Source organism: Pristis pectinata, chromosome 27, assembly GCF_009764475.1.
Source record: "Pristis pectinata isolate sPriPec2 chromosome 27, sPriPec2.1.pri, whole genome shotgun sequence".
Classification (NCBI taxonomy): Eukaryota; Metazoa; Chordata; class Chondrichthyes; order Rhinopristiformes; family Pristidae; genus Pristis; species Pristis pectinata.
Genome location: NC_067431.1, coordinates 19,957,705 through 19,984,060, shown reverse-complemented (window position 1 = coordinate 19,984,060; position 26,356 = coordinate 19,957,705). Strand labels below are relative to the sequence as shown.

General features: G+C 42.9%; 1 protein-coding gene and 1 non-coding gene across 4 annotated transcripts in view; both read right to left on the bottom strand.

The window, feature by feature from the left end:
• phldb1b (pleckstrin homology-like domain, family B, member 1b) overlaps positions 1–26,356 on the bottom strand; it is a 300,640-nt gene that overhangs the window by 8,366 nt on the left and 265,918 nt on the right. For all 3 annotated transcript variants that reach the window (XM_052039867.1, XM_052039868.1, XM_052039869.1), the window contains 3 exons: positions 24,966–25,290; positions 6,722–6,812; positions 3,501–3,647 (listed from right to left, as the gene is read on the bottom strand). In XM_052039867.1, coding sequence (XP_051895827.1) covers positions 3,501–3,647; positions 6,722–6,812; positions 24,966–25,290 — 563 coding nt within the window. The remainder of the gene's footprint in view (positions 1–3,500; positions 3,648–6,721; positions 6,813–24,965; positions 25,291–26,356) is intronic.
• On the bottom strand, positions 10,221–10,293 carry trnak-uuu (transfer RNA lysine (anticodon UUU)). The gene has a single exon. It is a non-coding gene; the product is annotated as a tRNA-Lys (tRNA).

Below are 26,356 nucleotides of genomic sequence, written 5' to 3'. Positions count from 1 at the left end.
CACATGCCCTCTAATCCAGGCAGCATCCTTGTAAACCTCCTCTGCACCCTCTCTAAAGCCTCGACATCTTTCCTATAGTGAGGTGACCAGAATTGCATGCAATACTCTAAATGCGGCATAACCAGAATTCTACAAGTACATCAAGGTAGTAAAAAGAAAACAGAATGCAGAATGTAGTGTTGTAGTTTACAGTTTAAGAATTGAGATTTAAAAGAGTAGAACGATTGTACTAAATGGAATGACAGGCTCTGCTGGAGACAGCTCGCAAAGAGTTGCCATGCTCTGGTGCCATTTGATCAATCATACTTTGAAAACCAAAATACTGCAGATACTGTAAGTCTGAAACAAAGACAGAAAATGCTCAAAACCCTCAGCAGGTCAGGCAGCATCTGCAAGAGGAAAGAGAGAGCTAACATTCATTAAAGTGTCCATGACCTGAAATGCTAACTCTGTTTCCGGACGATCGTTCCAACACTGGAGACACAAGACAGACTATAGATGCTGGAACCTGGAGCAATAAACAAAATGCTGGAGGAACTCAGCAGGTCAGGAGGTAAAGAGATGGTTGGGCTGAGATCCTGTATCAGTAAATCACCCCAAAACGCTATCTATCCCTTTGCTTCCACAGATGCTGCTTGACCCGCTTAGTCCAGCCATTTGTTTTCGCTCCTTGTTCCAACATTGCCTTTCCATCTAGTGGGCACTAGATGGCGATCACGGACTGGAGAGCAGTCTGTTCTCCCTTCTCCCTTGGTCTGAAGCACTGAAGCCACAGGATTCAGGACTGCAACCCTGAGAACTCAGTGTCACATTTGCTGAGTAAATCTTGGGGCTCGGTTTTAAATTTAATGGCTGTTGTCAGTCTTGGCTCAGTGAAAGCACTCTGAGATAGAACACAGAACGCTACAGTACAGGCCCCTCGGCCCACAATGTTATGCAACATTTTATCCTGCTCTAAGATCTATCTTACCCTTCCCTCCCACATAGCCCTCCACTTCTCTATCATTCATGTGTCTATTTAAGAGTCTCTTAAAAGTCCCTAATGTATCTGCCTCAACTACCGGCAGTGCGTTCCACGCACCCACCACTCTGTAAAAAAAAACTTACCCCTGACATCCTCCAATCACCTTAAAATTATGTTCCCTTGTATTAACCATTGTCGCCCTGGGAAAAAGTCTCTGACTGTCCACTCAATCTATGCCTCTCATCATCTTGTACATCTCTATCAAGTCACCTCTCATCCTCCTTCTCTCCAAAGATCCAAGTAAATTTTTTAAAATTTCATAAATATATGTTATTCATAACATATAGAGTTGGTACATGTCATTGTCATATTGGTACCAATACAATTGGTACATGTCTTCTACATTCATTGTATCATCAGTTCAATAATTCTTACAATGTGTCAATGCCATTCATGTTTCAGCTTCAAGTTACACATCCCAGCCCCTCAGTGCCCAGTGGCAGCTGAACCCTAGACTGTGATACTGCTCAGTGCGTCCCTCAGAACATACTCCTGTGAGATCCAAGAAAAGAACGTTGAAGGTGTAAGTCCGAAACCAGAGATTTGTGTACATTATTCAAACTGAAGCTCTGGCAGTGCAGTAACAAGGGAGTGCACCTCAAATGGAGGTCCTGCTGAAAAGGCCCCACAGATGATCTTATCCAGAGGAAGGTAGTTCTCTGCAATGTCTTGACCTGACTCTGTCCTTCAACCAAGAGAAATGAAACCTGCTTACTGAAGCAATGTTGTCTGTGGAAACTTACTGTGCACAAACTGCTCGTCATGCTGGGAGGAAGTCTCTCCCGGCTGGGAAGTCAGGAACTAGGGGATGAAGTTCCTGAATGAAGGATCAGCTGTTTAAGACCGACAGGAACAGAACAAACCTTAGCTTTTAAATGTTTGGAATTCACGACCCCAGATGATGAATATCAACAGATGTGAGGAAATTAGGGGAATCCAGGATCGGGGAAGGTGGAAAGTTAGAAACACAGGAAAACTGGAGGAAGAGTAGGCCATTCGGTCCTTCGAGCCTTCTCCACCATTCAATGTGTTTATCTCAATACCATATTCCCGCTCTCACCCTAGACTCTATTGTATCTGGAACTTCATCTATCTTCTTAAATATATTCAGTAATGTGGCCTTTACAGCCTTCTGTAGTGAAGAATTCCACAGATTCACCACCTTTTGAGTGAAGAAATTTCTCCACTTCTCAGTCCTAGATTAGATTGATAGATACCATTGATATACATTATGAATTTTATGAATTGCTGAGGCCCAATCACAGATTATTGCAATACCCACCTGCTACCCAAACAGACTCAGTTTTTACACTGCCCTGTTTCCTGTCTGTAAACTAATTTTCAATCTGAATGAGAAACACTTTGATACTCGATTCTGCCTGGCCTGCTGAGTTCCTCCAGTGTCATAGTGTTTTTCATCTAGATTCCAGCATCTGCAGTCCTTTATTTCTCTAACTTTCAATCCAGCCCAACTTAAACAGTAACCTTTTACTTGGGACTTCCTGGAAATCCAAGTACACCACACACACTGTTTTTCCTTTTTCGATTCTACCAGTTATATCCTGTATTCTGAGACTCTTTCAAGATAACCGATCTCGTGGAAACATCCTCCCCATCTCCTGTCTGTCAGGCCCTGTCAGAATTTGTAAGTTTCAGTTAGATCCACTCTATCCTTCCAAGCTTTGGCAAGCATATCCTGACTGAGATAAGGAGACCAAAACTGTGGACAATATTCCAGGTGTGATCTCACCAAGGCCTGTACTCAAATCCTCTTTGCAATGAAGGTCAACGTACCATTTGCTGCATGTGTATTTTGCTTTCAGTAACTGGTGTATAAAAAGTGAGCCTCTTTACAAATCAACACTTTCCAATCTAACACTATTTAGATACATGCCACCTTTTAGCGGATAACTTCACATTTATCCTTGTTATATTGCATCTGCATACTTTTTCCCCACTCCCTCAACCTGTTCAAGTCACCTTGAAGCCGCTTTGCATTCTCCTCACAGTTCACAATCCCACCTAGTTTAGTGCCATCAGCAAATTTCAAAATATTACATTTGGTTCCCTCATCCAAACCATTGAAATACATTGTGAATTTTAAGAATTGCTGAGGTCCAATCACTGATCATTGCGATTCTCACCTGCTACCCTAACAGACCCATATTGATTATATTTTCCAAGTTTCCTGTTATATCATCCTTTATAATAGTCTAGTATTTCCCTGCTCCTGATATTAGGCTGATAAAGAGCAATTTGTTTAATTGCTCTTTCATTTCCCTGTTCCCCAGAATGAATTCTCCCATTTCTGACTGGAGGGGGACCGACATTTGACTTCATTATTCTTTCCTGTTTTGTATATTTGTAGAAACTTTTACAGTTCAGTTGTTGGTAATTTAAAGAAAATGCCGAATGGTTTCTTCTGTTAATCTGTGATATATAGAAAGAAAGAATAAGTTTGTGCGATTGCAGTCACCTGTGAAAAATTTTTCTCCCTCATCTTGACCTCTTTGTCGACGAGCTGCTGCCGATGCACAGTTTCTTCCTGGAGCCTCTTCTCCAGTTCCTCTCGCCTCTTGCGCTCTTCCTCAAAGGCCTGGCGACGCATTTCCATCTCACGTGCCTGAGGGAGGCAGGGAACAGCATCAACGGCAACATCCCAAAGACTGATCTGACCTGCCAAGGCTTAAGATCACCTGCCAAACCTGCACCTCTACTCTGTCTGAAAGTGAATCAATCAGTAGCCAGTATAACCCCATGACAATCGGGATGTGCTCTTATCCATCAACAGTACTCCAACTGCGGAGTGGATTGAGTTTATCTACAGTTGACAGTTAACTATAGACATTGTGACCCTATGGGCACTTGGCCAAACACAGATGTCCAAAGCAAACTGGGAGTCAGACGCCAGTATTCAATGACTCCAGTGGTGGAACACAGGTATGCTGAGGAGAGGGGCTGTATATATTTTGTATTCAGACCTGCATTTCTACCTCAGGGCTGGTTGGCATTAGAACAATGACCACATTTGTTTGGCCCTGTGTCTAAAGGCAAGTGTGGTATTTTACTTTATTTAAAAGTATTATACTTTATTTATCATAATTATAGCAGGAGTAAACCAGTTAACATTCCCTGGTTGCTCTGCTACTCATCAAGATCATGGCTGATTTTCTACCTCAGTACCATTTCACTGCACTATCCCCAAATCCCTTGTTTCCCTCAATGTCCAGAAAACTATCTATCACTATTCTGAATGATCTCAATGATTGAGCCTCCACTGCCTACTGAGGTAGAGAACTCAAAAGAGTCACCATCCTCTGCTGGAAGGAATTTCTACTCAGCTTGGTCCGAAATGGACTATTGTTTATCCCAAGAATGTTACCCCTGGCCCTAGACTCATCAGACAAGGGAAAACATCCTCCCTGTCGAGCCCTGTAAGAACTTTGAAGGTTTCAGTGAGATCATTCTCATTCTTCAAACCCCTAGAGAATATTGATCTAGTCTGCTCAATCTTTCCTCATAGGTCAAACCTGCCATTCCTGGATCCAGCACAGTCAATCTTTGCCGCGCCCCCAATATGGCAAGTATATCCTTTTCCAGGTGAGGGAAAGCAAAACTATACACAATACTCCAGCTGTGGTCTCACCAAGGCCGTGTATAACTACCTGTGCTCAAGTCCTATCACACGCTGCCAGGGGTGGTAGTGGAAGCAAAAACAATGAAGATGTTTAAGAGGGTCTTAGATAGGCACATGGATATGCAGAGAATGGAGGGATATGGACATTGTGTTGGCAGAATGGATTAGTTCAGTTAGGCACTTAATTACTAGTTTAATTAGTTTAGCACAACAGTGAAGGGCCTGCTCCTGTGCTGTACTGTTCTATATTCTAATAAAAGCCAACAAACCATTTGCTCTCCTAACAACTTGCATGGTAGCTTTCTGTGATGGTGACTTCAACCCCTTCAAACATCAACATTTCCCAAAACAACACAATTTAAAAAATACTCTGCTTTTCTGTTTTGTGCACCAAAGTGGATGACCTCACTCTTTTCCACATTGAATTTTACCTGCCATGTTCCCGCCCACTTCGCTAAGCTTGCCTGTATCCTCTTGAAGGCTGTTTACATCCTCCTTACTATTTACAATCCTGTCTAGTTTTGTATCATCAGCAAACTTGGAATGTGACATTTGGTTCCCTCCGCCTAATAGCTGTGAGTAGCTGACGCCCTGTGGTACACCACTTGTCCAGCCTGCCAACGTGAGGAAGGCACATTTATGCCCACTCTTTGCTTTCTATTTGTTAATTAAATCTCAATCCATGTCAGGACATTACCCCTAATTCCATGTGCTCGAACCTTGTTGACCAACCTCCTGTATGGGACCTTTTCAAAAGCCTTCTGAAAAGCTAAGTGCGTCACATCCACTGGTACTAACTAGTCATCTCCTCAAAGAACTCCAACGGTTATGTCAAACATGATTTCCCTTTCATTCACTTTATAAATTATTTGTGAGCATTTTAAAGTGTTTGGAATTATTTTTTTTAAAAATGACATTTTTAAAGAAAAAAAGACATAATTTAGAACTGTTCATGAATGTCCAAAAAAAACTTTGACTGCAACAGGTTGCCAAAGTCCATCAGAATGTTCTGGAGGTGGAGACTCAGGATCAGACACCCAAGGCTTGCTCACATTACAGAGATGGCTCCATTTCACAGGACACCTCTTAATTTGGATAATTGGGTCAGTGGAACCTTCTTATTTGCAACAAGTTAGTGTGTGCATGTGCTCTCAATGGTAATCCAGATCCAGCTCAGTGTCTACCCTTTTACAAAATATATGTATGTATAATCACCTTGTATTTATGCACAGTCACTCTCACACACCTAGATTCACAAGCTTACACACACAGATCCATTTCATATATATACACACACATTCATATATACAGTATATATACACACACGGGTTCCCACCCCTCCCAGAATATCCTGATGGTCTTTGGCAATTTGTTGTTGTCAGAAGTTTTGTTTTGAAACATCAGAGATGTTTTATAAATAGTTCTAAATTATCTATTTTTTAAAAACCATGAATTATTTTAAAATATGAAATTAAAACACGTTAAAATGCTCACAGATACTTTTAAAAAGTTGAAAGAAATGAAAGGGAAATCATGTTTGACTGAACTATTGGGAGTTCTCTGAAGACAAGTAATGAAACATCACATGTTCATCCCCACCACACATCAAGGCCCAAAAGGAACGTCTGAATCATCTCAATTTTCATCTCCCAAAGCAACAAATTCTGAACATTCTAATTCCTACTAAAAGATAAACAGGAAATGATTGCAAAGCATTATTGAAGCCACCAGAGCCAATTGATCTCAGAACAGGAAATAATGTGCTTGATTCCAATCTTCCCTTTCATACTGTGTGGCAGGTTGTCACGTCAGAAACACTGCGGTGAAACAAACATTCACTAAATGTGGAATGACGTTAATGAAGTATTTAAAATATAAAATAAGGAGCTTTAAAAAAACTCTTTAATTCCCATTGATTACTGGATGCAGAATAAACTCTTAGGAGAATTAGTTTCTATCAATTTACTTTTTCAGTAAGGAGGTTGATGAATTTCTGATTGAGGATGGGGGTGATGACTAATGAGTAACCAGTGAGTTGAACCTTTGGTTTAATTACATACCCTTGTCTCCAAAAGGCGAGCTTTCTCTGCTTGTGCCTCCTTCAACATCTTTTCCATCTCCTCGATCTTGGAGACATCCACACCACTGGCGCTTCCGGGGGAAGAAGAAGAAACCATCAAATTTCAAAATAATCAGTCAGAGGCATTAACAAGATCCACAAACAACCTTCCAATCTTTTGAGCAAAATGGATCACTTTGACCATTTCAGAAAGGAATAAATCTGGAACATGTCAGGCCAACACTGAAGTCTACATGCACATCATCACACAGAGGGATGTGACAATGTAGCTCCCCAAGGAAATTAAGTATATGTAAACTGAAATGTATGGTGTTTTATTCCCGGGAAGGGGCACTGCTGACAAGTTTGGCTGCCCTGAGAAAATGATGGTAGCTTTCCTAAACCACTTTAAAGCAGTTTGATACAACTCAGTGTTGTGTTAGGTCCACTTCAGAGAACAGTTAACAAAAGTGGTGTGAGTATAGAGTCACAGGTAGAGACGGGGCAGGTAAAGAGAACAGGTTTCCTTCCTTGCAGTGAACAACTTGGAATTTTATCACAGAAGGATGTAGGTTCTTACTTGGTTGGAGTTAAGTGGAATGAATGGGGTGCCTATTTAATGCTTTATTCAGCCAAATTTGAGAGATAGGATCTGGGCAGGGCTGGGGGTAGGGAGAGTAAATGGGAATGTAGGGAGAATAAAATGGGATTAGTGTAGGGTTATGTAAGTGGATGGTCAATAGTCAGCACTTGGTGGGCCAATGAGCCTGTTTCTGTGCTGTATCTCTCTATGACTGTTTTGCATTTTCTGTCTCTCTTGTCGAAAAGGCCATGGATTGTGCACATTATACTCCATTTGCCAGATCTTTACCCACACACTTAACTGATCAATAATCCATGTAGTCTCCTACGTCCTCTTTGCTACTTACTTTCCTGCATCTTTTTGTGTCCCCACAAAGCTTAACAATCAAACTATGGCACCTTTATCCATTCATATAAATGGGAAAATGTTGCTGCGATGCTACCAATATCATATGACATGACCAAGTTGCCACGGTGTGGGGATGGTGAAACCACCTTAACGCAATTGCTGCTTTAACACAAAACTCTTGGACCCACCCTGCAAACTAGAACTACTTACGGCTCAGAAGCAGGACAGCAGTTCTAGACCAGAGCTGATAGACCAGAAATCAATCTTCCTTCCACCTCAACTGGTCTAATCCTACCAATGTATTCTCTAGTCCTTTCTCCTTAGGCTTATCTGGTTTATCCATTAATGTATCTACACTATTTCTCTCTCAGTTCTGTGTTGTTCTACTAACTCTGTTTCTGCACATTCTACAAATCTTGTTTCCATTGGATGAGGGCAGAATTGTTTACAGAGTTGCCTAATCAAGAGTCTGTACATTTAACAAAACCTCTTTACTCTTCAAATCTACCCTTGCAGAAATTGGACAGTGGTTTAATTGCATTTTTCAGATTAACCTTTCATTGACAGTGTGAACAAATCTAGGGGTAAAAATAGATGTAGGAAGTGAGAGTGGCGATTGCTTTTGCAGGATTGAAGCAAGAGCAAAGGTATGTTCAGAATTACCTAGTCCAACATTTCACGATGGAGAAATACTTCTAATGATGGTTTCTGCTGTAAAACCATAAATCACCACAGCCAGATCCAAATAATAGTGAGATACCAAATAATTAATTTCATATGTTACTGAAAAAAATGTCAAGGATAGAAGCATGACAACATTCGAGTTGGAAAGCAGAACAATTTCCTTACAGTGCATGCCAAAAATTTTGGGGGGGCATCCTCCCTTTAAAACATAATCAGGTAATCTGCAAGTGCAGGTTTACCAGACAGAACAAACATAGTAAGCTTTCCCCATTCTGCAACTGCTATTCAAGGTCAGGCCTAGAGTACAAAAAATGTTAATTGTCCATGAGAAGAGATAAGAGACACAGTAAACAGCGATCAGGTAGACTGAAAGAGAGTAATCTGCTGTGAATAAGATATGTTGTTATGGAGACACTTGGAAGAGATAAGACTTCAAATGTTATATGGAACTAATGACTATTCATGTGTGGAATGTTCTGTGTCGAATAAACAACTCACGACAAGGGCTGGATGACAGACAGTAACACCTAACCTCATCATTAAACAGGTTTACGTGTCAGAAGCATACATGCAGAAGATGGTGACGTATGGCACCAACGTCTGTCCTATGCAATTAAACGCAAAAATGATTTTAAAAAACTGGAGTTTGTTGGAAACTAGGCTTCCTGAGGAGAGTGTACACAGTTCAGATAACACCCTTGCAACCAGGTGTAATTGATACCAATCTCATTTTCACTGTTTGCAAGGGGCTGAAGTTTAAGTTGGTTTGATTAAATAAGAACAGTTTCAGTGTGTCCTAGACCTTGAATGTACCCAAAGTCATTGGGTAGTACTTCACCAGTTCAGAAGGTTGTAGGTTCAAGACCACCTACATTTTAGTTGTTCAACTGTCCGTGTCTTCCTATACCCATCTCTTCAACCACACTTTTTATTTTACAGTTTTACAATTCTCTGGTGCAGTGGGAAACTTTATTCATCGACATCACTCTGTAAGTGTAGGTTATTATAGAGTAAATAAAATTAACAGTCTGTGCAAATTTCATTTAGACATATAATCTTGTTAAATAGTTAACATTAGAACCAATGGTTTAGTGAGAAGTCTCAAAACTTTATCTATTGGATTCACAGAAATACTTCAGAAACTATTTTAATAGAGAGTTTTGGCCAAATTTAAGATGTAGAAAAAAAGGAGGCCGTTCAATTCCCCATGGCTTTTCTACCATTCAAAGATATCATTGATGATCTGCATCTCAACAGTTTGCCTTTGATCCATATCCTGAGATATCCTTAATTTAACATAAAATCAGCCCAGAAAGCTACAACTGATTCTTAATATCCACAACCAAATATCTACTCTGTAAGAACATTGTTTTCAAATTCTGCCCAATTACAGTCCTGATCTAAGATAAAGATTATGCCATAAATAAAAGCAGAAAATGCAAGAGACACTCAGCAGGTCAGGCAGCATCTGTGGAAAGAGAAATGGAGTTAATGTTTCAGGTCCAAGACTCTTTATCAGTGCTGACTGCGAGTTCTGTTGGTGGGTCTTCGACCTGAAATGTTAACTGTGTTTTTCTTTCCACAGATAAGATATCTTTATTGGTCACACGTACATCAAAACACACAGTGAAATGTATCTTTTTGCGTAGAGTGTTCTGGGGGCAGCCCGCAAGTGTCGCTATGCTTACGGTGCCAACATAGCACGCCCACAACTTCCTAACCCATATGTATGGGAGGAAACCGGAGCACCTGGTGGAAACCCACACAGACACAGGGAGGATATACAAACTCCTTACAGACAGCAGCCAGAATTGAACCCGGGTCGCTGGCGCTGTAATAGCGTTATACTAACCGCTACACTATCGTATCTGCCCTATAAAAGTCACACCTGAACAGGGACTTGAACCCTGGACCCTCAGATTAAAAGTCTGATGCTCTACCGACTGAGCTACCCAGGCTCTGCGTCAGATGCTGCCTGCCCTGCTGTATTTACAGTGCCTTTTGGTTTTATTTGAGATATCTAGTATCTGCAGTTTTTTTAAAGATTTTCAATTACTTTTGGAGATTAAGCTCCTCCTCCCTCTTTCCTGGTGTTTCCTATCCACAGAAATAGTTTTTCATTATCTCTCTTTTCAAATACATCTATCATTGTACACATTTCCACCAGAACTCAAGGATCTACAACCCACATTCATGGTTAAAATTCAACATCGTCACCAATCCCTTAGCATTGTTCCGCAAGTTGGATATTAGTAACAGCTTGCTTGTCATTGGGAGGACAAGGTGACAAATGATTTGGGTTTTGCAAGGGATTCATTGAAGAAACAGGGATCAGAAGGAAGTGCAGGGACACAGCAAGAAAGAGTGAGGCACTCAGACAAAGGCCAGAGGGTGAGGTTCAGTGATTGCGTGGGAGACACCTGCCCATCAATGTTGCTGGTTATTTAACCTCAGAGAGCTTCACCATTAAGATTCCTCACCGTACTTTTACTTTCCAATAAGTATCAGCAAATTCTGGTCTGGCTGATGCCTCTCCCTTCTCCAAGACCATTACAATACTTCCTATTGAATCCAGCTGGGATCAGCAAACACAAAGTAAAACAAGAATCTGATAATGAACCCTGTAATCGGCTTGGCTAAGTACTACATTTATATATAAATTACAGAATGAAAGTAGGAATATGTGTTGATTGTGAGTCTGGGAAATACCTCACCCATTGTTAATAGCTTTGAAGTGCTATAACACGGCTGACGTAGGGGCAGATGCTGTGTTGAGATAAATGGACAACTGAACTGCTGCTCAGTGCAGAGGAGAGTGTCAGCAGGACACCTGGGGCGCCACCAGTTCTTTCTCCAAATGGTGCTGGGAGATCAGCAACAGCATTCCGGCCCAGTGACCAGGCCCATGGTGGTCTGGGCTTACGGTCTGGGATAAAGGATGCTTCATCTGGCAGACCTCTGGAAAACTCATCTGGAGACTTCTTCGCAGTGCGACAATGGCTAACACGAGGGGACATAATTTTAAGGTGATTGGAGGAAGGTACAAGGGGGATGTCAGGGGCAAGTTTTTTTTTACACCGAGAGTGGTGGGTGCTTGGAATGCACTGCCAGCAGAGGCTGTCGGGGCAGATACATTAGGGACATTAAAGAGACTCTTAGATAGACACATGAATGATAGAAAAATAGGGGGTTATGTGGAAGGGAAGGGTTAGATAGATCTTAGAGCAGGATAAAATGTCGGCACAACATTGTGGGCCGAAGGGCCTGTACTGTGCTGTAGTGTTCTATGGATGGAGTCAAACCCTGGTTCCCAGCACCTGCAGCCTGTTATGTCTCAAACCCTGGTTTGCTGCTACAAACATTCTGACTCAGAAGTGAGAATGACACCAACAAGTTAAATGGCATCAGGATAAAGTAAGATAAAACCACATTAGACTTTTGCAAACCCTTTAATTATTCTGGGCAAGGTCCTCATGTGATTCTTTTTTTAAAACATTCTATTTCTGTGCTGCAGCCCTTAAGAGGTTAATAGCTTCAGACCTGTTGCCAGCAACTATGCGAAGGGAGTGGAGACAGAGAAGGGTTTAAAGGTCGCCTCCCAGGTGCCGGGAACACACGAGTCAGTTTGCCCTCTGCAGGGATCCAACAATCGATCGGCAAGATCACAACGAGGGGCAGATGTAACACTGGACACCACACAAGCCGCGTCCAGCAAACAACCACAGAAACTCCCTCCCCGCTCGCTGGAGAAATATTCCTTGCTTCCAGAAAGGGGGGGACATTTTGGCTTTTGACAGATACAATCACTAAAGAGGAGGGAGAGAGGGTGCACTCAATGCACTCTGTACACTCACCAGCCACACTTCTTGTTGTGATTAGAAGCCATCGGTTCAGGATAAGCCCTGGCCACTATTCCCAACACAAAAGAACCGGGAACACCCTCTTCTTTGTTCTCATTTTCAGGACAGCTCAGGTGTTAAGGTGACATTGAGTGGAGGTTGCCTCTGCACGTAAAACCGACTGACAGCAATCTCTCTCTTGTCTCTGTGAAACTTTGGCAAATGCAAATATGGATCAAGTACACGGCGTGAAAGGCGAGGGAAGCTGGCAGGAAAACCTGGAGTGGAATCTTTGGCCCTGTCACAGAATCCCGGCAATGCAGCACGCAAGGAACCATCCCGGGACCGTTGAACCTTTGGCTGTCCCTGCCCTTTTCCCCATTCACCTGCTCTTCCTCATTTATCAGTTATTTTCCAGGTTTTGAAACCAGGCGAAGGTAGAAGAGATTATATAATAAAAAAGTCTTTGTAATTAGAGTGGAGAATGGGGAGATTGTGCCGGAAAACATCGAAGTGAAGGCAGCAAAACAAAAATTGGTTTATTTTGCCAGGATTTTTTCCCGTTCTGCTCCATTTCCTGTATCTAACACAAATCTGTTCGTTTATCTTGACAGCCCAGCAGCCATAAATCTCTCAAAGATGAACTCACACCATCCACTAAATGAAAACGTATTTCCTTATTTAGCTTCTGAGGTTTGGTGTGATTTTAAGGTAAGCTCCCTTGTTCTGGTCTCTCCCACATCAGAGGAAACAGTTCATCTCTTTCTAACCTAGCAACCCCCCACATTACCTTAACCACCTCAGTCGGTTCCCACTCTCAACCTTTGTACCTCAAGATGAGATTTCTATTCTTTTCTAATTTTTCTGTTCCCTTTCCGTGACCTGTAATATTTTTCTTCGAGTGCATCAAATTCCTTATTTTAATTTCTTATTTTGTGGGCTGGTGTTTATTTGCTCTTCCCTATTTACTCACAGATAGGTGAGTTGCTAAACCACTTTCGAAGCCTGTGAGGCTGAGTCACATAAAAGTTTCCTTCCCTCAGGCAGAGTTTTCAATGACAATTTGATAACTCCGTGGCTCCTATTACTGATCTCTCTCCTGATTGCTATCTCATGAGCACCAACACTGCACACAGTCTGCTTAAAATTTGTAGGGGCAGAATGTCACCTTGGTGAAGAATCAAAACTGGTAATCCTCCTGCAAGTGAACAGCTGGGCAAAATTTATGAGCCTAGGCAAATGAAGGATGTGGACTTGGTTGGGTACAGGAGGGGTTGGGGTGGCTGATGCTTGTGGAAAGGATTCGCAGCAGGATTCCGCCGTCAATGAGAGGAGAGGAGAAAATAATAGCAGGGGAATAGAAAATTAAAGAATGTTCCTCAAATTCAGCAACAGGTCAGTGCTGTGTGCAGGCATGGAGCTTCTTTAGCAGATTAACTGCATATCAATTACCATTCCATATGGCTTTCCTGTTGAATGCCAGGAAATAATTAGCCATGTCTAACCTAGTGAATGCAGACACGGATAACACAATTGGACTCTTATTTAGGGACTGATTTAAGTGTCCTGCTTTTGCTTTTCCTTCTCTAAAACAGGTTAGATCTGAAAGGAGGAAATGTTTCATGTTGATAACATCACATTTCTTTAAAACTACAGAACATCATGGGAATTGTGCACAACAAGACCAGCTTTAATCTCAAACGATTGGATACACAAAACACACTGGGGCTAAATACAATGGCTCCTCTCAATCTGGGTGTGGGGTCATTATATGCAATTAACCCATGCCTGGTGAGCACAATGTAAGCAGCTAGTGACCATCTCAGATAGGACTCATCTCCACTGCACTTAATACTGCTGTAAACTTCTGCACACACTGCCAGCTTACTCAACCATGCCAGGAGATTGCATGACACTCTCCCCTGTGGTGCACAACCAGGCACAGCAGATGATAACCAGAGGGGAGCCTACAGTTCCCAATCCCCATGGAACAAGGAGGTTATGTTTAGTGGAATTTATTGGACAGCTATTGATGAGGCATAGCAAGTGACAGGGCTAAAAATGAGGGGAACCTCCGAGCCAAGAGTATGAAGGATGTTCATGCCCTGCTTGACCAGATTGCAGTTCCTAGGCTATCTGAAATGTCAAGTATGGAGTGCACGCTTACACCATCTGCAGCAGGTAGATCTTTTAGGACTAGAACTGCTTGAGGTTGTTCTATAGTTTCTTCAGAAGGAGACCCTGACAACCACTGGCAATGCAGCCTTTGCCCTGCTCTAAATGTGCACATCTTCAGCAGGGGTAGATTTCACTGAGGATATCTTTGCTGAGGTGTAGATTGGTCCCTAGGTTTAGGCAGGAGAACTGTTTCTGCAGAACCATGTCCTCCTACAGGCATTTCTCCTCCACCTTTCTCTTCCAGAAGCTTGAGCTGATCTACATGGCCCCTGCTCATTCTCCAAGCTGTATTCCCAAAAGGAACACCTCCTAATGTACTAATGTCTGAAAGCAATTGTGCAGAAGCCTTCAAGTCGGTAAAACACTGTTCAGCTCCTGCCTTGCCAATCCCTGTAAACATTTGCAAGGTGAAACAACTATGAAATTGCAAAAGCTGGAAAAGTAGAATTGTAGTAACAAACCAGAAGGAATGGTAGTGATTATCCCATTAATTAGCCCTGGTGCTGATGAGGTGGCATGGTTTGGTGGGATGGGTGACAGATAGGCAACACCCATATAAGCTTGGCATTAAGTGGTCCAACATGGCAGTGCTGCCTTCAGATGAGCATTACACACTCACTGACTGATGACATGTTCTCAACAACTCCAATTTACATTCAATGTGTGCAGACCAACACCCTCGGCATTTTAGCATTGGTGCAATTTACCACACAGACAAGCATGCACCATAGATATCATTTAGGGACTGTAAAGACATTTGTACTATCAAATCAAGTTTATTGCCAATCATATTAAGTTCTCTACACTGGGGGGGGTGTAGTGGTCTGCTTGGGATTATTAACCCAACGGGAACCTGAACAGACCACTGTCAATCTGAACTTGGGCTTGTCATTCATTTGCTACCTGACCTGACCTAACCTAAACCCAAGACATGTAGTTGGGTTTCACGAGACCAGGGTCAGGTAGCTGGGCTCAACAGCAGTAGAAACTGCTTCCTGTGCTCCCTGCATTCTCCTGGCTATCAGTGGGTAGTCAGCTGAATTACATTCCATAGTACTGAACCTTAGTGCTTTTGTCTCTAAAGAACTAGCCTGGTCAGATTTGATGCAAGTGTGGGGGATTTTATTTATTTGATATCCAACCCCACTCTGACACATATACTCAGGCCCCACTGGCTCAGAACAGTTGGCTCAGCTCTAGGTAGAGGTCAAGTTTTATATTCAAACAGGAGCAGGTCATTGAAATGCTTGAACCTGTTCCCTGTTCAAGTGGAGTATGGGTGAGCTGTATCTTAACTCTATCTGTGCAGCTTGGATGCATCACCATTGACATTCCTACCCAACCTATACCGCTCACTCCACTGGTGATGACAGGTGTCATCCACAACTATGGTGGCTTAGAGCAACACTGGGCACTTAACCTGACAGAATGAATGCAGATACCAGCATTGGTTGCTTTCCTAGCCTCCAGGATTGTTCTGAAGTCTCCAGGAAATGAACTATAATCTCCTGGACACCGTGGGAAAATCTAGGAGGGGAAATCCCAGAGAAAATTAAAATGTGTACATTTTTTCATCTTCTTTGAACACTTGTTTTTAGTTCTAAAAATGTCCTAGTTTATATAATCATAAAACTGTTATGGCATAGGAAGCCATTCAGCCCACTATTCTTTGTCAGTTCTTGATAAAGCAGTCACACCAGTCCCATTTTCCCATTCTTTCACCTTGCCCTGTAAGCCATTCTCTCTCAAGTACCTATCCAAATCTCTTTGAAAGGCCTAGAGATTTAGCTTGGCATGCAAGTGTAGCCAGGCTGTTTGTTGACTCTTGCAGTGCTGACTCATCCCACTGCAGGTAAACATGCACAGTCCCTCACAGGAACAAAACACAACTTGTATTTAAACAGCTTCTTTCCTGAACTCAGAATGTCCTGAAGCATTTTATGGCCACTGAAGTACTTTACTTTTCCAACTTTACAATATTGACTGCACTTCAAAAGTAGTCAATGGATTTAGGATATCCTGGTGAAAGTCCTTTAATTGCTGGTTCTTCATTCCTGTAAATAATACTCTCAAATCATCATAACACGTATTATAGAATAATAACAAATGTTTTTTTTAAACAGACTTGGACAATGGCTTCTGTTTTACATTTGATAATTTCCTATACAATCAGTTCCACAGCCAACTCCAGTCATCAGGTAACAGGAGAAGAATATATGAAGTCTCTCCTGCAACAGGTTTCTTTTTTTTGTGCAGGATGGTACATCAGGGCCATCATTCTAAAAGAGACTGGCCGCTCTGGATGGTCTTTAGTTTGCCAGTTAGAAAGCCAGTGGGTCAAGTCCCAGTCTCGTGATTCGAGCATTAGACAATCAATCTCAATGCCATACTGACTGAGGACTGCGATGTCAGGAAAGTAGAGAGGTTAGCTTAAGCTTCAGCTATAAGTGGAATGGGTGAGACCCCATCTGGAGTACCGTCTGAAGCACTGGTCTATTTATTAAAGGAAGGATGGAAATTCATTGGAAGCAGTTTGGGGAACGTTTACTGGATCAATATGTGAAATAGTTGGGGGTGGGGGAACTGTCTTAGGAGGAAATGTTGGATGTTTCCTTTTGTGGGAGAATCTAAAACTAGGAGTCATTCTTTAAAAGTAAAGCATTGCCCACCTTAGACAGGCCTGAGGTGAAATTTTTTCTCTCAGATGTCTTTTGAACTCTCTTCCTCAAAGGGCAGTGGAAACTGAGTCTTTGAATATCTTTACGGCAGAGATAGATGGATTCTTGATCAACAACAGGGTGAAACGTTACCATGGGTGTGTGGGAGTTGAGGTTACAATCAGATTGTCCATGATTGGTGGAACTGACACAAGGGCTGAGAAGCCTACTTCTTACTTCTGTACGAGGTGAAGGCTTTTGGATGAGACATTACACCCAAGCCCTGCCTACTGTCAGGCGAACCTAAAAAATCCCTTGGCACTATTCTGAAAGTGTCCTGGCCAACATTTATCACTCAGCCAACATCACAATACAACACATTATCTCGCTGTTATCACATTGCTCTCCGCATGTGCTTGCTATGTGGAAATTGGTTGCCACAATGTAACACCAGACTTCAGTAAGTACTTCACCGGCTGAGAACCACTTTGCAACTTCCTGAGATCATGAATGGCTCCCATACCACTGCCGGAATTTCTCATTTTCTACCTCACTTAGAACAAGATTTTCCAGAAAAGGAAGATCGCTCGTTAATACTAATTTGGCTCACCTCAGCTCAGCTGAGCTCCTGCAATTGTCCTCAGTATCCCTGGGGTGGAGAGGAGAGGGAAAAGAAATATCAGCCACTGGAAATCTTCTTCAGATGTCCTGCCTTTTTCCCCAACCTCATCCACAAGACTAAATCATCGGACTCCACCCAGGACTGATCTTTGCTTTACGTGGCAATAAGTGGAGGGGGTACACCTACCCAAGAAACTAGAGGCAAAATCAGGGCTGCAGGAGGAACTAAAGCATCTGAGTATCACTCAATGGTCATAAAGTTAAGTTCTAAGGCAAGTCCATAGCCACACTTGAATTAAGTCCTGTGCTTGCTCACCTACACTGACACCCAATGTAGTAAAATGCTAATCCTTATGGAGAGCAGAGGGTGGCTGTGCAGGGGTAAGATGGTGTAGTAGAGACTCAGGATTGGTTTAGGACCCAACAGCTGAGGTGAAGGAAATCTTGGGTGTACAACAGGCCAGATTTGGAAGATTGCAGGGATAGAAAGGATCAAAGAGATAATGAAGAGAGGATGCCTTAAAGGGATTTGAACACAAGGGTGAGAATTTTAAAGTTGAGTTGTTACCAAATTAGGATAGGGGGCAGCAGAATTAAAAACTTCTATTGGTAAAGGGGTATGTCCATGTATACATACGTGCATGTATGTGTGCATGTGCGTGTGCGTATGTGTTTCAGCCTGCCACCTGGGGATGAGGATAGTGTTTCTACACTGGAATGCTGTGGGGGTTTTTTGCTGTAACAAGGTGTGTCTGCAGCCCCTTTAACAGTGATTGACTCACAGCTACAAATTGTCAGAGACTTTGGGTCTCAACATGCCATTAGATCTGCAGTATACAGAAGGAAATAAAAGCCTTGCCCTCCGGCTACATTCTAGCTTCACAGAGGAGAACGTGCAAGCACATAGGGTGGAGCGGGCAGGCACAGATCTGCTCGAGATAGTGGCCCCTATCATCACAAGAATCACCGACTGGAGCCCTGGAGTTGTCTGGGGAGTCGAGCACAACTCCCCACGCACAATCGGCAGTCTCCACTGAAAAATGGGCCTCACACATTTTACGAGATGCTCTGTCTTTCAGGGTGAGTCCTATAAGGAAGCCAGTTTTTGTTCTAATTGAAAACTAGGGTAGACAAAGTGGCAAAGGTTACTGGTAGACCAGAGGTGTGGGACGTTTTTAAGATCCAGCAGAAGACTAAAAAGCTCATAAGAAGGGAGAAAATTAATTTTGAGGAAAAAAACATGCATGCAGTATGAAGTCAAACAGTTAAAGTTTCTATGGATATATAAATAGAAAGAAGGCGGCTAAGGTAAATGTGTGGCCTCAAGAGAATAAGACTGGTGGATTAATAACAGCAAATAAAGAAATGGCAGATAGGTTGAGTAAATTTTTTGCATCAGTATTCACTGTGGAAGTTATTGCTAATATCCCGAAGATATCAAATGGGCTAATTCCAAATAACATGGTAGAACTTTTATAAAAATTCCAATTACAAGGGATAAATTAATTGGGGGGTGGGGGTGGTGGAGGCTAACGGTGGACAAATCACCAGGACTCAATGGACTGCATGCTAGGGTTTTTAAGGAAGTGTTTGGAATGATAGTGGAGTCATTAGTTGAAAATTTTCATAAGTCGCCAAATTCTGGGAAGGTACCAGAAAATTGGAAAACAGTCAATGCGACTCCCTTTTTCACAAAAAGAGAAAGGCAGAAGACAGGGAACTACAAGCCAGTTAGTTTAACAGCTATTATTGACAAGATGCTGGAGTCAATAATCAAAGAGAAAATAGGTAATTCTTTTGGAAAGCTGAATATAATTAAACCTGGTCATGAAAGGTAAATCATGTTTGAAAAATTTGCTCAAATTCTTGGGGATGTAACAGGGAGAGGTGATAGAGGGGAACCTGTCAATGTAGTGTATTTAGATTTCCAAAGGCATTTGAAAAGTTGCCACAGAGGAGGTCAATGCATAAATTAAAAGCCCATGATATCAGAGGAAGTGTGTTAGAGTGTATTAAAAACTGGCTGTCTCATAGAAAACAAGGAGTTGGAATAAATAGGTCCTTTCAAGATGGGAAGGAGGAAACTAGTGGAGTACAGCAGGGATCAGTTCTTGGCCTGCCATTGTACACTGTTTATATTAATGACCTGGAAGAAGGAACAGTACACAAGGTTTCCAAATTTGCTGATGTTAAGAGAATGGGTGGAAGGTCATATTGTGATAAGGATACTGTGATTCTGCAAGGGAATATAGATTGAATTGAGTGGGCAAAAGACTGACAAATTGAGTTTAATGTGGGGGAAGTCTGAGGTCATGCACTTCGGTAAGAGAAATCAAAAGACAGATTATTATCCGAATGAAAAGAGACTGCAAGTGAGTGAAGTGCGGAGGGATCCAGATTTCGAGTGCATGAATCACCAAAAGTTAGCAGGCAGGTTCGACAATTAGTTAAGAAGGGAAACAACATTTTGGCCTTCATTGCAAAGGGGTTGGAGTTTAAGGGAGGTTTTGTTGCAATTGCACAGGGTGTTGGTGAGGCCACATCTGAAACATTGTGTACAGCTTTGGTCCTCTTACTTAAAAAAAGATATAATAACTTTGGAGGCAGTACAAAGGAGATTGACCAGGCTAAATCCTGGGATAAGAGGGTTGTCCAGCCAAGAGAGATTAAATGTTTTGGGCCTGTATCCCTTGGAGTTTTAAAGAATGAGTGGTGACCTTTTTAAACATATAACATATTAAAAGGTATTTGGATAGGCACATGAACAGTCAGGGAGTGGAGGAATACAGACCATGAGGAGGAAGATGTGCACTTCAAATTGACATCATGGTCAGCACAGATGGACCCTGTTCCTGTGCTGTACTGTTCTATGTTCTGTGTTCTACATTAAGATCCAAAGGGAGTCTGACAGGGTAGATGTTGGGATGTTTTCACTAGTGGGAGGGTTTCAAACAAGGGGACATAACTACTAGATAAGGGGCCAGTCATTTAAAACTGGGTTACGTAGAAATTCCTTCTCACAGAGGGTGGTGAATCTCTGGAATTCTCTGTCATGGTGGATGGTGGAAGCTGGATCATTAGAAGTATTTAATGTGGAGGTGGATAGTTGATAGACTGAGGAATAGAGGGGTATGGAGAAAGAACGCAGAAGAGTAGAGGCCCAATGGCCTAATCCTGCTCCTATTTCCTTGTGTTCTTGAGCTTAAGATCATTAGAGGATTTGATGCAGCACAGAGAAAAGAATACTGTGTCTTCTAGTCTCAAACAACAGACATAAATACAAGTTACTGCCATACTGCACTGAATTGTTGCCAGAAAGCACTTCTTCACAAAGAACATAGTGGAAATTTTTCCCACAAATTGTTTTTGAAGTTGGGGGTCAAATGTAAACTTAAAAAGTGAATTTACATTTTCGTAAGGGTAATGGGGTAACAGAGCAAGGGTAGATGGATGGAGTCAAATTGTAGGTTAGCCGTGGTGGAAAAAGGCATAAGGGGATGACTAGCTTCCTCATGTTTATATGTTCTGCAGACACAGATCTCCCTCAGGGACCAGGCACTAACAGCCAGTCTCTCCCATAACCCCATCCAGGTCAACAAAGAATGATCAGCAACACATTGTGGCTTTGAGAGAGGGTGATCCACCAGTGTATGCCCACTGCATCCCATTAGGTTGTACATCCTGGAATAGGAGGAGGAATTTTAACCAGACTTCCCTCAGCCCCTCGCTACATTAAGCTCAACTCTTGCCACCTTATATTTTAATGTGCAGGTGTCAAAAGCACCCAAACTGACGTGAATTGGGGTCCTGCTTTAAATCTGTGCCAATTACATCATTGGGATCCAACTGTAGCTTTAATTGGAACTTGAGCTGGGAAATCTTTGACTCTTCCATAGGTAAGGACCAGGGGATCTGGAACTAGGGGCACCAAATGGAGAGGTCAGAATGTTTTGGCTTCAATTCTCATTCCAGGGACTGGAGGACAAAACCCTGAGGGTACACTGCACAGTTGGAGGAATTATATTTCAGAATTTGACACTGTCGAGCCACATCTGCCCTTTCAGGTTGGGGGTAAATTCTTCCAAGAAGAATGGGCAAGATCTTTCTGGGCTCTGCCAGGCATTTATCTCTCAATTAACATAATTAAAAAATATCTGTTCATTATCACAATTGGCTGCTGCGCTTCCTACATTACTACAGTGACCACACTTAGAAAGTATTTCATTGGCTACAAAGTCCTTTGGGTTTTATGATGTTATGAAAAGTGCTGAGGGAAAAGTGCCAGACTTTCTTCCTGGGAACCAATTGTGGACCTTCTTGCTAATGGTTATGCCAAGCCAGATATTGCCAGACACCAGACCACATGTGAACTGTCAGTTACCAGACACTGAAACGAACACAGGCAGTATAGTAAACAAAAAGCTTTGTGGAACACCAGCACTCAGACCACAAGAGTGACTCTGAGCTTCCAGTTGCCAGTCATTTTAATTCACTATTCTACTTCCACTATAATCTCTCTGCCTGTGGCCTTCCGCACTATTACAACAAGGCCTAACTTAAATTCAAGGAACAACACCTCATTTCTTGTCTGGGCATATTGCAGCCTGCAGGACTCAATATTGAATTTTCCAACTTCAGATAACTTGCTCTTTCTTTCTGTTTGTATCAGAACCAGCCATTTGTATTTGCCATCCCTTTTTCTTTCATTTGTATATTCTGGCCTGCGCAGCACATCCCAGTAGGCCAAACTCTACACTAACACCCAGACTTGGAGGCACAAGAGCTTGCAGATGCTGGAATCTGGAGCAAAAAACAAACTGCTAGACAAACTCAGTGGGCCAAGCAGCATCTGTGGAGGGAAAGGAATTATTGACGTTTTGAGTATATCAGGACTGATGCAGAGACTTGACCTGAAACATCAACAATTCTTTTCTCTCCACAGATGCTGCTCAACCCACTCAGTTCCTCCAGCAGTTTGTTTTTTTTTATCACTCAGACTTCACAACATTAACAACACATGACACAGACCAAGGAGCTTAACTGTCCATTCAATGGCTATATCATTTCACCCGGTTACTGACATTCCATTGCCCTCCCTCACCTTCTCTGTTACTGAGGCTAACTTGCTTTCTCCCTTTCTCAGTTCTGATGAAGTGTCTTCCACATGAAACATTAACTCGTTTCCGTTTCCGTAGATGCTTCCTGAACTCCTGAGCTTTTCCCGCATTTTCTGCTTTTATTACAGGCAGTGTGGTGCTTGGCACTGTGACACATACGGACTATAATCCAGCAGACACTGGGATGGGTACAGTTCATGTAGAAGCAGACACAGGCCATATTCTATTAGAACCTGCACACAGGTTATACAGTACTAGAAGTGGACACAGAAGGACCTTAAGGCACTGGACCTTCAGCCAAACAGTGCCAAACAGTGAGGGGTATATGGACCATAAGGTACTGGACATTTATGCGCTATACAATGGCAGATACTGAGGCAAACATGGATCATACAGTACTGAAGGCAGATTGGTACACTTCTAGATCCATTCAAACAGTGGACAGTACTGAAAAATACACAGTGTACTGGACACTGAGACATACATGAGCTGCACATCACTGGGCATTGCACATTTAATTCTTGTGTTCCACAGAAAGAGCAAAACCTTACTGAGTGACACATAAGTAATACATTTCAAATGGGAGTAAATTCTTCCAGTTTGGAGAACATTGAATATGGCCTGAGAATGGTTGTTGCACATAAATTGTACTGCATTGTCTTTTATCCATGGTGTACTGCACAGAGAACAGTAGAGACTGAATTATTTCTTTGTGCTGTACATGGACAGAAGTTGACGGGACACCACACATGAGCTACACTGCACCAGCAAGCACTGGGCTGGAACAGACAGCTGTCACTCTAATTAGTCATCAAGATAATGTGCTGAAACTGGACAGCTGTCAAATGAATGAAGTCAAACCCACCAGCAATGTCTACTCTGTGATCCCTGCCCATTAGTAAAAACAGATCTACAGAGCTTTATAAAGACATCCAGCGGAAAGAAAAACTTTCATCATTCTGTCAACGATTCAGAACTCTGCATCTAACAGCTCCTAAAAGCCAAAATAAGGGATCATCATTTTGATGTTGAGTACATCCTCTGCTGTAAGTGGAGCCAAGATACAACTGAAAATATTCTGATTGACTGTGGGGAAAGAGCAGGGGAATGGGACTAAATGGATACCTCACAGCAAGAGCCAGCACAAGCATGTGGCCAAATGGCCTCCGTCTCTACTGCATGATGCTTTGAGAAAGGCCAGTGTCTCCTGCACCAGTGACTCAGAACTGTCTCCTCACCATCTGCTCCTCTGGTGCCCATCTGAATGATTACCATATTTAGGCTGGTTTTCAAAGGACAGTGGTGAATGTTGTACCAAAGGTGATCTCCATCCAAACTCTCTCAGATGGGTTCAAAGACTCGGGCAGCAGAGCTGAAAATCAAGCTATGTATTAGAAGTAAAATTATGGGGGTGGGTGGGAAATAAATTGACAGATGGGTGGGAAACAAAAAGAAGATCACTGTTGAAACGCTCCCTTTGAAGTCAACAAACATTATGCTGTGGCAACATAATGGGCAGGGAATCTGTTTCTGCTCTGCTGTGCCTCCAACGGGCTTGTATTGTACTACAATATTATCCCAAAGTAGGAGATATTGCCATTGGTACAGCCTTTGAACAGCCTTTCCACACCAAGATAATAATCTAAAGACTTGCACTTATATGCAGCAACAAACAATCTACTGGAGGAACTCAGCGGGCTGAGCAGGATCTGTGGGAGGAATGGTATTGACAATGTTTCAGATCGAAACCTTGCAGCAGGACCTTCCCCCCACAGATGCTGCTCGACTTGCTGAGTTCTTCCAGCAGATTGTTTGCTGCTCCAGATTCCAGCATCTGCAGTCTCTTGTGTCTCCACTTGCACTTATATAGCGCCTTTCACACTCTTTCAAGGTTTCCCGAAGTACTTTGGAGCGTGTAAAGTACTATTGAAGTATAGTCACTGTAACAATGCAGGAAGTGCATAGTAAGCTACAATAAAAGTTTAAAGTACTTGTATTTACTGACTTCAACGTCCGGGTGGAGGGGAGGGGATGTGGTGTTTGAGTTCCAGATCTCCAGAACTCTTTGTGTGAAGTAGTGTTTCCTGACTACAGCCATTAACAGTTGAGCTCTGACACTGGAAACTCCCACTAGAAGAAATCATTTCATTCCATCTCCCTCTGTGACTTCCCGAATCAACAAAAAGGGCCCTCATTGTCCCCGAGCTTGTTCTCTTACCTCGACATGTTGTCCGGTGAGCAGGCTGAGTTGCCCGTGGAGATGCTGGTCTCCATGCTGTCTGAACTCTCCAGACTGAGCGTGTCGAAGGCGTGGTCCATGTCCGTGCCGTGTTGAGCAGAGAGGGGTTGAGAGTGGTGATGGAGGATGCTGTGGTGGATGAGGTGTGACTGCTGGTGTCCAGGCAGGCTGTACGGCTGGCTCTGGTGGACAAACATTGGCGAGTGCTGGCTGTGCAGGGCGTCCCACTGCGACTGGGCCTCAACCGCGGCCTTCTGCTTCAGCTCAGCCAGTCGCCGCTTTTGCTCTTCAATCACCTGGTGGCCTGTGCAAAGATTTACATACATGGCGTGAGGCACTCGATCCTTGGCAGGTAGATGGAGCTTAGAAACCAGATCTATTTGCATAACTGGACTCCACTTGTTTCTCAGATTTTTTTAAAGTTCCAAATTAACTTTATTCATCATGAAAAACAAACTATATACAACAATAAACCAGTGCAAACCTTTACATTCGTGTACGGATCAATCATTAGTGTTACCTTTTTATATATAAAACTGCAGCACCGATGTGGTCTTTTAAGGGGATTTCTCGCCTGACCCTGCCCCTCCCTCTCCAGTGGCAAAAGAACCCTAAACTGTAGTCCTTCCCCACTGAACCCTTGCGTTGGCTGCACCCAGCTTCAGTGTGTCCCTCAGCACGTACTCCTGCAGCCTGGAATGTGCCAGCTGGCAGCGTTCCCCTACGGACATCTCGCAGTGCTGGGAGACCAACAAGTTTCGGGCAGACCAAAGGGCGTCTTTCACCGAGTTGATGACCTTCCAGCAGCAGTTGATGTCCGTCTCTGTGTGTGTCCCCAGAAACAGCCCGTAGATCAGAGAATCCTGTTACACAGCTGCTGGGGATGAAACGCGACAAGGACCCTTGCATCTTTCGCCACACCCTCCTCACAAACCCACAGCTCGCAAAGAGGTGGGCGACCATCTCGTCCCCAGCGCAGTCCTCCCAGGGGCAGTGTGCACTGGGACTGATGTTTCGAGCATGCAGGAAGGATCTGACTGGGAGGGCCCCTCTCACCGCCAGCCAAGCAAAGTCTTGGTGCTTGTTGATGAGTTCTGGAACTCACCAACAACCACTTATTTCTCAGATATAAAGTCTCCCCATTATGACACTTAATTCTTCCAGAAAAGCAGCAACAGACATGGTAGTGTAGCGGTTAGCGTAATGCTTTAAACCGCCAGCAACCTGGGTTCAAATCCAGCCGCTGTCCGTGAGTTTCTACGTTCTCCCCGTGTCTGCGTGGGTTTCCTCTGGGTGCTCCAGTTTCCTCCCACATTCCAAAGACGTACGGGTTAGGAAGTTGTGGGCATGCTATGTTGGTGCCGGAAGCG